Below are 12,341 nucleotides of genomic sequence, written 5' to 3' on the forward strand. Positions count from 1 at the left end.
CCCATTTTAAAAAAAATATTAGGTCTGAGAGACATTTAAAGAATTCACAATATTTTCTAAACTTTTCAATTCTTCTGAAGCTTTTATAACTGAAAAAAATTGTTGAATAAACCGTACTTTCAGGTAGAATTTAAAAAAAAAATATTACAAAAATGACATTCAGAGAAATAACTAAACAAACAAAAACCAAACCTAATTAGTTTTAGATATTTTCTGTGTGATTCATAGTAGGACATTAGGAGGCATTGCGTCAAACATTGCTAAGAAAAAGTGATAGAAGACATGTTTTTGATCATCTTTTATGACCGGTGGTCTCTCTAGGAGGTGCCCTTAAGTCACACATGGACTGACACTTCTCGGAAATGTTTCTCATCTTTTCCACTTAGGATGTTTGGTACTTTTCCTCTCTCCGTTTCACTTCCAGCACGGAAACTGCACCCCATAGTGGTCAATGTTTGTGTTTGCAGGATGTTTCTGCAGGAGCAGTATACACACGTTTATTAAATGTCAGTACTTCAGACATTCCTTTCTTTGCTTCTTTTTAAGCAACTTAAAATGCGTTAATTTTATTTATTTATTTAAAAAATGCAGTTTCTTTACTTCATTTTGACTTAAAGGTAAGAAACTCACCCCCCACCCCCAACATGTGCAGAGAAGGGATGTTAGATGACCTGGTTTTAGTCTTGGGGGCAGTTGGTTTGTCATTTCTCCCTTTGTGGTGGGTGTGGGGTGGTATGACCGAAACTTTCTTTTTCTGGGTGTGGTTTCTTCTCAAATGTAAATGGCCCATGCCCAGGGCTGAGAGCTTGTAGGAAAGAGTGTGAGGCAGTGTCACTGAATTGGTTTGGAAGTATAGAGAGCCATTTCAACCTAAATTAAATAAATAAATAAATAAATAAATATTGAAAATAAATAAATGAGTAAAAAAATTAAATAAATGGGTAAAATAAATGAGTAATTGGCATCTTTATTCCCATTTATATTTATTCATGTATACATTTATTTATTCCCAGATTTATTTCTGCCTGGCCTTTTTTCATTTCCCCATTTTTCATTTTCATTTATGCTTTTTCATTTATCTGTTTTTCATTGATCTCTTTTTTATTTATCCATTTTTCATGTATCCCTTTTTCATTATTTATTTTCCCTATTTATTTATTTAATTTTGGCTGAAATGGCTCTCCATAGCTTAGACCCTATGCAATTAAACTTGAGACATATTATTTCATAAAACTGATTGCAGGGCTTACAACTAAGACTTCAGTCGTAAAATAAATTATTTTATAAATGAAAATATATTGCAGAAATGGTTAAAATTTGTAAAACACTACATCCTTTTTTGTACTACGCCTGAGTTATTTCAGTGATTTATCGCTTTAATGTTGCCTTAATTTTGATTATCTGACATGTATGTTTGTGTTTATAGTAACATGGCGGAAGCAGAAAAAGGGTCTTCTACTTGTTGGACCGAACCAAACCAACCCGGACTATCGGTGCATAGAAGACATTCCGTAACATTACTTTAGCACCAAATATAAGCATAGTAGACATTTCAAACCAATGCCATGTATTTTTAGGAAGAAAAACAACGTTTTATTTAAAAGTTACAAAATATATACCTCTTTAGGACACCCACCCCTCCAACCATAAACTGAACTTACTTAAGCAGCCGGAAACTGCAAAGCATCAGGGTCTGTGATTGGCTGAAAGTTCCCCGCGAAAATGACGTAACAGACAATTTCGCGCCACATCTGTTGCTGTCGGACGCCTGTACAAGAAGAGGTAAGAAAACAACAAATTCGTCAATTTTTTGAAAGGTAAGCAGCTTTTATGACCGGTTCGTCTCAGTGAGGCTTGTTAGGCGAGTTGACCTGCATGCAAACGGAGCGGTTTGTTTTATATAAAGCAATATTTAAGCTGAAAGCCAGTGAGATGGGGTATTGTCTCCCTGCAGCCACATGCCAAATGGTGGCCGAAGTGTTGTTGGAGCAAGAAATACCTCAGTGTTAAAAAGCTTTAGTCGTTTAATCCACTTATGTTTCTCCAAAACATTCACTATTTAAACGATCGACTTGATATATGAACGAAACTTAATTTTATTTCTATTTTGTAATTTATCTACCTGTGATGTGTGCTGTGAAGCACTTTGGTCAGTTGAAACTGTTGTAAATGTACTATATAAATAAACTTACTTGACTTACAAGTTGCACGTTTTGTCATTCTTGCCTTTAACTATTTCGTTAATTATTGGGGAAAAAAAATCCTCTGTGCAAAGATAAATCCCGAGTTTTTTGGCAGTGCTTTAACATTGCTAAACTACCAGTTTTTTTTTTTTTTAGATTTATGTTCAACCTGTGAGAAAGTAAAATATAACTGCCAAGTTTTTCTCCATGCACACTTGCAGCTTCTCAGTTGACCTCCTTGAGGAAATCATTAAAAATATGACTATGCAAATATAATTTGAATGGAATACCCCAAATATGTCATTCATCTTATGTTAAAAAAAGCATGTAAAGAAGACAACAGCATTGCATTATGTTATCCATATTCTTCCCAGATCTACCACCAACCATGTCTTCCCCTGCTTCAACACCTGGTGGCCGCAAGCGTGGAAGGAATACCAACCCTGCCACACGTAAGTTCAGCTTTTGAATTTAACTTCAGAAAAAAAATGTATGCAAAGTTACCAAATCACATTGTAACTTGAAGTTGGAGCTCACTTTTATCTTTTGTCTGTTACCCAACCCCAGCAAGCAGTGAGGGTCCCATCTCGCCTCCTTCCCAGAGGCGCCGAGGCCAAGACTCCTCTGGTGGCGACCTGATGCCGATGCCGACATCCCCAGCCACGGACGTTCTCAGTCCGGCTGCCCCTCAGGACACCTCTCTGCTCTCCAGCCCGAGACCATCAGGTACTTTTGTGCTCACCTATTCCTTAAACGAGAGGAAATGAAATCAAGACTAGTTGTCTAATTTAATTTCATTTATGCAGTTATGCCAAATGAAGCGGATATAAGTTCCCCTCTGGGTTACTGGACCCCGAGCTCCAGGGTTGAAGGGACCCCGAGCTCTAGGGTTGAAGGGACTCCGCGCAGTGGCGTGCGTGGCACACCGGCCAGACAGCGCCCTGATCTGGGGTCAGTCAGGAAGGCTCCCCAGGTGGATCTTCAGTCGGATCAGGTCGGTTTCAATTGGTCGCCTTCTGCTTATGTGTTGGTATGAAGCTCAGGAGTTAAAGGTTTGTTTTTGTTTCCCAGCCAAGCACAGACGGTGCAGTAGCCAGCGAACCCAATGCAGGCCACAGGCTGGTGATCTGGGGGACTGACGTCAACGTTGGAACCTGCAAGGAGAAGTTCCAGGTATAGCAGATTAAAACTGTCAGCCACTGACTGATATCTTTCAGTATTGGAGATGGACTGGGTGTTTTTAATCGTGCTGCTCGTGTAATTCCAGAGGTTTCTGCAGAGGTTCATTGACCCGACCTCCACTGAGGATGAGAACGCTGGTCTGGATCTAAACGAGCCGCTATACATGCAGAAGCTGGAAGAGGTGGTGTATTCATTTAACTCGGAACCTTCACACAGTTACATCAGGAATCTTTGATTTATTTTTGTTTTTTCCTGTCTAAAGTTAACTTTCCTACGTTAATCTGTCAGATCAGTGTTGTTGGTGATCCCGTCCTGAACGTGAACTGTCGACATGTGCAGTCATTTGATGCAGAGCTGTACAGACAGCTCATCTGCTATCCACAGGTAAAGAACCCCGGGGCTTTTAAGACCCTGGTCCAGATTCTGATCTGCATCTAAATATCAAGTTGGCAACTTTTAAAATTCAAAAAGCAATTTTGGTGTTTGCACCTACTAAACTAAAACTATCTAAAGAACATTTTTCTTTCTTTTAAGTTTTACAATAAAAAAAAGCCTCTGACTTTTCTAAATAAGAACATAGATAAAGAAGTAGTAATGAACATGGTTTACATTCAAGAGACATTAATGGATGTTGAGCCTCCTTTTTTTTTTTTTTTACATCATCGTAGGACTCAAAACATTGGTCTTCTCACATCAGTTTTTGACCAAAGTTAGTAAGCGACTCCATGTTCAGGTCAGAGAGCCTCATAAAGGTTTGGAGCCACAGCTTTGTGTGACTCCATAGCTCTGCAAGGAGGAGCAAAGTGCTTTATTTTTAGGATTTTCTTCTGCCCTGCTGTAGTTTTCTTCTTAAAGCCTAGTGAGATCCTACAAGACTTAACAAGGATCCTGGTATTATTTGCTTTTTGCACTACATGAGCATTTCACAAGATTCTGTACGGGATCCTGCTGTAAATTTTATCTTCAACTTCAGCAGGATCCAGTAAAATTCTGAAGGGATCCTGGGGTCGTTTTCTCTTAGAGATTTATAGGAATCTCTCATGACTTTGGCTGGATCCTTGTGATTCGACAGAAGTTCTAAAACATTTGCTGCTCCTTCGTCAGCGCTACTTTACCAACATTCACTCAGTCATTAACAAAGGTTAGAAAATTAGTAATATTTACAGAATATAAATGAATTTCTGTTTTTTATTGGCATCTTTTTCGGCCTTCCCATAGTTTGTATGTTGTTTTCAAATGCGTTCTGCCATGTCTGCAGGAAGTCATCCCGACCTTCGACATGGCGGTCAATGAGCTTTTCTTTGAGCGTTTCCCCGACTCCGTCCTGGAGTACCAGATCCAGGTCCGCCCTTACAACGCCCTGAAGACCCGAAACATGAGGAACCTCAACCCAGAAGGTGCGCCCCCAATGACTGGCCAGATGAACACGCATGCAAAGTATTCCATCCCATATTTAGGTGTGGGCTTTCTGTGAGCTGTGACGCGTGGCGTTTCTCCTCCGCAGACATCGATCAGCTGATTACCATCAGCGGCATGGTGATCCGCACCTCGCAGCTCATCCCCGAGATGCAGGAGGCGTTCTTCCAGTGCCAGGTGTGCGCCTTCAGCGCCCGGGCGGAGGTGGATCGCGGCCGGATCGCCGAGCCAGCCGCGTGTCGCCACTGTAACACCACCCACAGCATGGCGCTCGTTCACAATCGCTCACTCTTTTCAGACAAACAGATGGTGAGGGTTCGCTTTTTGGGCAGATTGCTTACCACCGTCGACGCCTATTCTCGGAGCGCGTCAGGTGGTAATTAGCGACGCGATGGCCAAGGTCGTGACATCTGTTCCGTTTGTTGATCAGATCAAAATCCAAGAGTCCCCCGAAGACATGCCTGCAGGCCAGACGCCGCACACGACTATTGTGTACGCTCACAACGACCTGGTGGACAAGGTCCAGCCGGGAGACCGAGTGAACATCACGGGTCAGTTCTGTTAAGTTTTACCATTAATTGCTGTGAATATTTCTGTGAAATTTGTTTTTGTACCAAAGCAAAAATACTTGAAAGCTTTAACTGTATTGATTTATTTTGTTTTGAATTTTGATATTGAATTTAAAGCTCGTAATGTAAAATGTCTTTAAGTCGGGGGTGGGGGGTGAATTTGCACATCATTTAAATATTCTTTTTGTATTTCACTCAAAATCAGATGCACAATAGCTTAGTTTAAATCAAGAAATAATAAAGTTTTCTCTATATTCCAACTGCTCTTTTAAGTTGCTCTTTGTCTATTTTGTATGGGATAATCACATTCAGTGATCTCAGTTCTTTTTCAGTGGCCGCCAGTCATGTTCTGCTTCTATACAAGTCACTGCATAATATAAATACAGGAAGTTTATTCGCTCAGGTTACATTAAAATAGAACAGCCATACACATTTACACAATATGATACAAATATCTTCTGTGCTTCACGTCTAAGCTTTGGCAGGTACACTTCAGCATTTCCAGATGAACTATTTTGCATTCAAATTATTTGCATCTTCTTTGAATTTGGTTCTTAGCAGCTGATTCTAAACTAAAATGGCGTCGTATTTAAACATCGCTTGTTCTTACTGCTGCTGTTCACTCATGGCAAAAGTTTTTGTCACCCTAAAACCACAAACTTTAAGACACTTTATTAGGCTTTTATTTGTTAGATCGACACAAAACAGTGCAGTGCATGACTCACTGCATCTTTTTTTTTTTTTTAAGAATACATCCTCACCACGACTCTCTCCCCTCTTTTGAATGCAGGCATCTACAGAGCGGTCCCGATGCGCGTTAACCCCCGTCAAAGCAACGTGAAGTCGGTCTACAAAACTCACATAGACGCCATCCACTTCCGCAAGACGGATGAAAAGCGCCTGCACGGTTTGGACGAAGAGGCCGAGCAGAAGCTGTTCACCGAAGACCGCGTGCAGACCCTGAAGGAGCTGGCGGCCAAGCCCGACGTTTACGAGCGCCTCGCCTCTGCCCTGGCGCCGAGCATCTACGAACACGAGGACATCAAGAAGGTGAGTGACGGAGAGCGAGCGACGCCAGAATCCAAAGATGTCTCTGGTGGCCTTTAGTTGGTTGCCTCATGAAGCTGTTGACAGACTGAAGATATTCTCATGGTCCGGATGATCGGGTATCTGGTCATTTTGGACAGTGTGCATGTTGGAACATTTATGAACTAATCTTATTATAAAAAAAGCTTATAATAAGTAGCTATATTCAGCACACCCACCTGCTGCTCCAGGCAGCTGCTCTGCCTCGATGTGCAGCATGTTGCTCTGTTGACTGTTCAGCGGCTCTGAACAGAGATTCTGACGACGTTAACATGAAACAAAAAGTCATTGCGGAGCACAGAATCAACTAGTCTAAAAGTCGACTGGTTGGTTCAACCCCTACTGTCCAGCATGGCCAGATGTTTAAGAAAATCTAACAGAAGGATCCCTATATTTCTCCCAAGGAATATTCTAGAATGTTATTAATTTCCCAGTTCTGCAGCAAACAGACATGGGGACGTGCAAGATTTGCAGAATGATTGTAGATGTTTTATTTATTCCTTCCTTACTGAATATCAATTTTCACTGCAAAATGTTCAGCTTCTGTTAGCTTACCAATGACTCATAAAAAGAAATTGGGCTGGCAAAATATTCATGTTGCAGTGTAAACTAGATAATCGGCAGCATTGTTGAAACTAAAATGATTTAAGAGTTGAGTAGTGCTTTGCAATACAGAAAAGTAACAAAAAGTAATTTTTGTATTTTTTACAAATCGGAGCAGAAGAACTTTTCTCTTATTGATTTTGCCCTAATTGAGAAAATGCCAAAAATATTCTTGCTGTGTTTGATTAGATTCTTCTCCTTTTGTAGAAACACTGCTGTAATATCAAAAGCGGTATTGACTGTTGTTTTATTTGATTTTTTTTCAGAATCTATATCAAGTTTCAAATTTCACATTGGTCGTGTCTCTGAAACGCATTCGTTTGTGTGGCATAGTTAGCAGCATTGAGCACACCAGGATGGTGACGTATAACTCCATCCATCCATCCCTCCATCTCTGTTTCAGGGCATCCTGCTGCAGCTGTTCGGCGGCACCCGCAAAGACTTCAGTCAGACGGGCCGGGGCCACTTCCGGGCCGATGTCAACATCCTCCTCTGCGGAGATCCCGGCACCAGCAAGTCTCAGCTGCTCCAGTATGTCTACAACCTGGTGCCCCGCGGCCAGTACACGTCGGGGAAGGGCTCCAGCGCCGTGGGTCTCACCGCCTACGTGATGAAGGATCCGGAGACCAGGCAGCTGGTCCTGCAGACGGGCGCCCTGGTGCTGAGCGACAACGGCATCTGCTGCATTGACGAATTTGACAAGATGAGCGACAACACGCGCTCGGTGCTGCACGAGGTCATGGAGCAGCAGACCCTCTCCATCGCCAAGGTGCGTTTGGCGGGGCTTCTCAACATGTGGCGCGTGGAAGACTGAACTCGGGCGTTTATCTAGGGGGGGAAATGCAAAAGAGATTTAGCTTTCCTATTCGCTTTTCCGCAGGCGGGAATCATCTGCCAGCTGAACGCCCGCACCGCTGTGCTGGCCGCTGCGAACCCCGTGGAGTCTCAGTGGAACCCGAAAAAAACGACGATCGAGAACATCCAACTGCCCCACACGCTGCTGTCCAGGTAATGAGCAACAATGGTGACAAAAACTGCTCATGCTGTGCTTAAAAACAGGATAAAAAGAGCAAACTCATCCACCAGAAATAAATTAATACAATTTTATTTGGCAGTCCAAATCCCTGCTTTCACCAAAGATTAGCTTTTTTGTCTGTCTTTCTAATGTGTGTGTATATCACATTCCTTTTTGCTATTTAAGGTGGGGGAAAAAAGTGCCTGATTTAAATGAACAGTTTGGCCAACTCAACCTTCTCCTCTTCTACTTCAGCACGCTGTTTGTCTGCTGCCACTTTTTAAACGCACTTGTCCTGCTCCGTCAGATTCGACCTGATTTTCCTGATGCTGGATCCCCAAGACGAGGCTTACGACCGCAGGCTGGCTCACCACCTGGTGTCCCTTTACTACCAGAGCGAGGAGCAGATGGAGGAAGAGTTCCTCGACATGGCCGTGTTAAAGGACTACATCGCATACGCGCGGACGTACATTAATCCGAGACTGAGCGAGGAGGCCAGCCAGGCCCTCATCGAGGTTTGTTTTGGTTTTATTTCTATTTTTATAATTGAAAAAGAAAATGGATATTTTAAGAAAAAATATCTGACTCCAAACTAATGAGAAGGAAAACTGATCTAAAAACACATTACTGGTCATTTTAGTGTCTGTCTTTATGGAAATTCAATGCAAATATTACAGAAAGAAAATCAACTGCAACTGTTAAAAACTTGATTTGTTATTATATCTGAATTTAAAAACCCTAACTGGCTCCTGTTAATTTCTATCTGAAGTTATTTGGACGGTCCAAAGAGCCAACAGCTCCAGTCTGTCATGGCTGCAGCTCACCATGTTCCTGTTTGTTTCAGGCATATGTGGACATGAGGAAGATCGGCAGCGGTCATGGGATGGTGTCCGCCTACCCCAGGCAGCTGGAGTCCCTGATCCGCTTGGCGGAGGCGCACGCCAAGGTCCGCTTCTCCGAGAAGGTGGAGACCATCGACGTGGAGGAGGCCAAGCGGCTGCACAGAGAGGCCCTCAAACAGTCGGCCACCGACCCCAGGACCGGATTTGTCGACATCTCAATTCTGACGACGGGTACGCAGCAGCGGCCCTTATCGTTCTGTACTCTCCCCGTGAGCCATGTCTTACGTCCGCCATCTTTGCGTTTGACAGGTATGAGCGCTACGGCGCGCAAACGTAAGGAGGAGGTGGCCCAGGCACTGAAGAAGCTGATCGAGACCAAAGGAAAGACGCCGGCCATGAAGTACCAACAGCTCCTCGATGACCTCAGGGGACAGTCTGAAACCGTAAGCGTTTTAAATAGACTGTAGTTTCTTCGGGTCGGCCCTTGTGCTGTGATTCTTCTCAGTTCAGCCAAAGAGAAGCAGGTGTTTTCATTTGCAACTCTGGTATTTCAACCTTCTTCTCCTCGCCTTGTGTCCTTTTTATAACAAAAACTTCAGTTGGTATCGCTTTCAGAATACATTTTCTAAGGTTTGAAATGCCTTCTCACTTCCTGTGTTCACTTCCTCTTCTGTCGTCCCGCTTGTAGGCGATCACCAAGGAGCTGTTCGACGAGGCGCTGCGAACCTTGGCCGACGACGATTACCTGACTGTCACCGGGAAAACCGTCCGCCTGCTCGCCTGAGGTCGCACGCCGCAATTTCAAACCCTGTTTTGATGTCTTTTTGTACAAAGTAAGAAAAGTTTGAGTAAAAACAGCCATTTATCATTCTGATATTTAAAAATGTGGTCAGAATTAAACCAGTGACTCTGAAGGGTTCGGGTCAGTTTTTGTGTAGAAAACATGGCGTGGAGTGGAGGGCTTGTAAACAAACTCATACACAGGCTGATGTAGTAATATTAAAAATATATATTTTGTTTGTTATAAATTTTGACAAACTTTTCTTATTTCATTCTCTGGTGTATGATGTTTAGTTCAAATGTAGCTTGCTTCAACGTGTGTTAATAGAAGAAAAATAAAATGTCGCACATAAAAACTGTTTGTTTTTTTAATTTTATTTTAGTTTTGCAGTCAGTGTCTCATAACATTTCTGGACTTTAGTATGTTTTGCATAATTTCCAATAAAGGATAATCAAATTTTCAGAGAGTGAAGCAATCGGAATTGTTTTGATGAGTGCATATTTTACTCTAAATAAATTTGCTTTAGCTTCCGACAAGGCTTAAAATCAATCTGTTAATCTAAATGACTTCAAAAGAGGCTAATTCACATCTCATGTGACTTTATTTAGGCTCTGAAATATTTTTATCAGACTTTTCAACACTTCTGTTGTCTTATCAGCTGCTGCTTCAGGATGTGCTCAAGCTGCGATTTCCTGGATGCTAACACTGGATCTGCAGAGTACTGAGTTTTGAGCTTCTTTAATGAACATCTGGTTCCCAAACACCCTGTTTAAATATTTAATTTAAAGTAAAAATCACAATTAATGAACGTATGGTTTCATCTATCACGATTAAATTTTTTTTTTTACATTTGGAGTGCTGATGAGCTTAAAATCTACATGAAAATATATTTAGCATTTGTTAAAATTAACAAATGTAATGCAACAAACGTGAATATTGAAATGTATGTGCAAAAGGCTTGGGTCATTGTAGCACTTTTTTAAAGAATGCCTCCAAGTACTTCAGATTTTTTTTTTTTTTTCTTTCTGCAAAATGTTAAGCTTTGAGTCAGCCGTATTATTTTTTCAGCCGTTATTATGAAATCAAATTGTCTGTCTTAAATGAAGTGAACAAACTTTTCACAACTTTAAAACAACGGCACAGTACAATGAAGTGTAGCAAATAATTGCATATGAAAATGGATTTTTTTAAAAAATAGTGTAAATTGCATAAAAGTGCAGAAGTGTCCATGAATCTGACAGGCCAAGATGTTCTGGGCATTATCAGCTTTTTCACAAATGCTATTTCAGTTCTGGCCTAACGTATAACCATGCATTAAAAACTAAAAAAAATAAAAAATTCTTGTCTTGTTGGATGTTTTTTTCTTTTAGTTTGAGACTCTTAACTCAACCCTAGGAATAAATCATACATACAAACATTCCCAAACACAACACTGCTTACAATCCAGTGCTGTTTACCCTTTAACTTACACAGTATTAAATCAATTCTTCCTAACAGCTTGTCTAATGATGCAAAATGTTCCTCTTTAGTTAAATCTGTGAAAGGTAACAGACAACATAAATTGACTCTTAAAAAAGTATTTTGGATCCAACAAGTTGATTTCTAAAGAGAATGATGAACCATAGTTTATTTTTCAGCTACCAAAATCTCACCGCGTTCCAATTCTGAAATAAATCTGTTTTTTCTTTTTTTTAAAAACCTGGAACTTTGTGCCCCATATGCTGCTTTAGTCTTGACAAAACACAAGAGAAAAAGCAGCCAAAGTTAAACGAGCCTGACGCACTATTGATGCCCACCTTAGAGGTTTGCAACAAGGTGTATGACTTTTGGTTTAAAACTTTCGCACGGTACTGCAGACATGTGAAAAGACATCTCTATTAACGGATGTTTTTTTCCTCAGGACATGTTTGCTCTTTTAAAACCACCGATCGTATCTGTAACCGCATCCTGACTTTCACAGCGAGAGGAAATGACAAGAATGATGAAAGATTAAGTTGACCAAATCATTACAGCATATATGATTAGGTATACTTTTGTCACACAACACACAATGCTGCAGGATTTAAAAACAATGCAAGATAAATAAGATATTTTTAAGTACTTCCACAGTGCAATGAAGTAGAGCGTCTCAACCTGACGTGTTGTAAAAGGTTTTTATTGGTGAAATTAAACAGATTGAGATTCAGGCACAGGGCCATCTTTGGAGAGTAACCCTTGAGCTATTCAGATTCAACTACATTACAACCAAAACCCATATGTACTTTGCTCTACTTGGTTTGTTTCTTCACTATTAGTTGAACGTACAGCAGGAAGACTTTTAGAATAGGGTTAGCTTATAAAATTATATCTCTAGCTTTAAACATCTCAAGGAGCGTAGTTCAATCCATCATCTGGAAACAGAGTTGAAAGGCATGGTTGTCTACCTAAATGGAAACCTTGGTGAGAAGAGAGTAAATCTGAAAAACGGCAAAGAGTAACTCTGGAGCTGCAGACAGGACAAGTACTGTATCTGTCATAAAATCCACAAATCAGGCCTTTATTGCAGACTAGCAAGAAGGAAGCAATAAGAAGTCTCGTTTCTAGTTTGCCTCAAGCCAAATTTGGAACAAAGCATACAACGGTCTAGACCAAACTGCTGCACACCACTTTGAAAGCACAACTCCT

At 41.1% G+C, this 12,341-nt stretch overlaps 1 protein-coding gene across 2 annotated transcripts; it reads left to right on the top strand.

Moving 5' to 3' along the window:
- Positions 1–1,368: 1,368 nt before the first annotated feature.
- Positions 1,369–10,137, top strand: mcm4 (minichromosome maintenance complex component 4). Of its 2 annotated transcripts, none has more exons than XM_008434245.3 (17): positions 1,369–1,782; positions 2,558–2,635; positions 2,751–2,909; positions 2,990–3,177; positions 3,255–3,356; positions 3,451–3,546; positions 3,654–3,749; positions 4,624–4,762; positions 4,870–5,090; positions 5,212–5,332; positions 6,141–6,400; positions 7,443–7,808; positions 7,920–8,047; positions 8,362–8,569; positions 8,899–9,127; positions 9,206–9,339; positions 9,585–10,137. In XM_008434245.3, the coding sequence occupies exons 2-17, from the start codon at positions 2,572–2,574 to the stop codon at positions 9,678–9,680; spliced, it is 2,607 nt and encodes an 868-aa protein (XP_008432467.2). In that variant the 5' UTR covers positions 1,369–1,782; positions 2,558–2,571; the 3' UTR covers positions 9,681–10,137. The 2 variants fall into 2 exon arrangements, with proteins under 2 accessions (XP_008432467.2, XP_008432468.2); XM_008434246.2 differs by having other exon boundaries at positions 1,700–1,817.
- The last annotated feature ends 2,204 nt before the right edge of the window (positions 10,138–12,341 follow it).

The sequence above is a fragment of the Poecilia reticulata genome, chromosome 17 (assembly GCF_904066995.2).
Source record: "Poecilia reticulata chromosome 17, P_reticulata-male-v2, whole genome shotgun sequence".
Classification (NCBI taxonomy): domain Eukaryota; kingdom Metazoa; phylum Chordata; class Actinopteri; order Cyprinodontiformes; family Poeciliidae; genus Poecilia; species Poecilia reticulata.

Excerpts from the sequence above, each read along its gene's own strand:
- mcm4 (XM_008434245.3), top strand. The coding sequence starts at position 2,572 with ATGTCTTCCCCTGCTTCAACACCTGGTGGCCGCAAGCGTGGAAGGAAT. Across the intron at positions 5,091-5,211 it reads TCTTTTCAGACAAACAGATG|ATCAAAATCCAAGAGTCCCC; the intron begins GTGAGGGTTCGC and ends TTTGTTGATCAG. Across the intron at positions 9,340-9,584 it reads TCAGGGGACAGTCTGAAACC|GCGATCACCAAGGAGCTGTT; the intron begins GTAAGCGTTTTA and ends TCCCGCTTGTAG.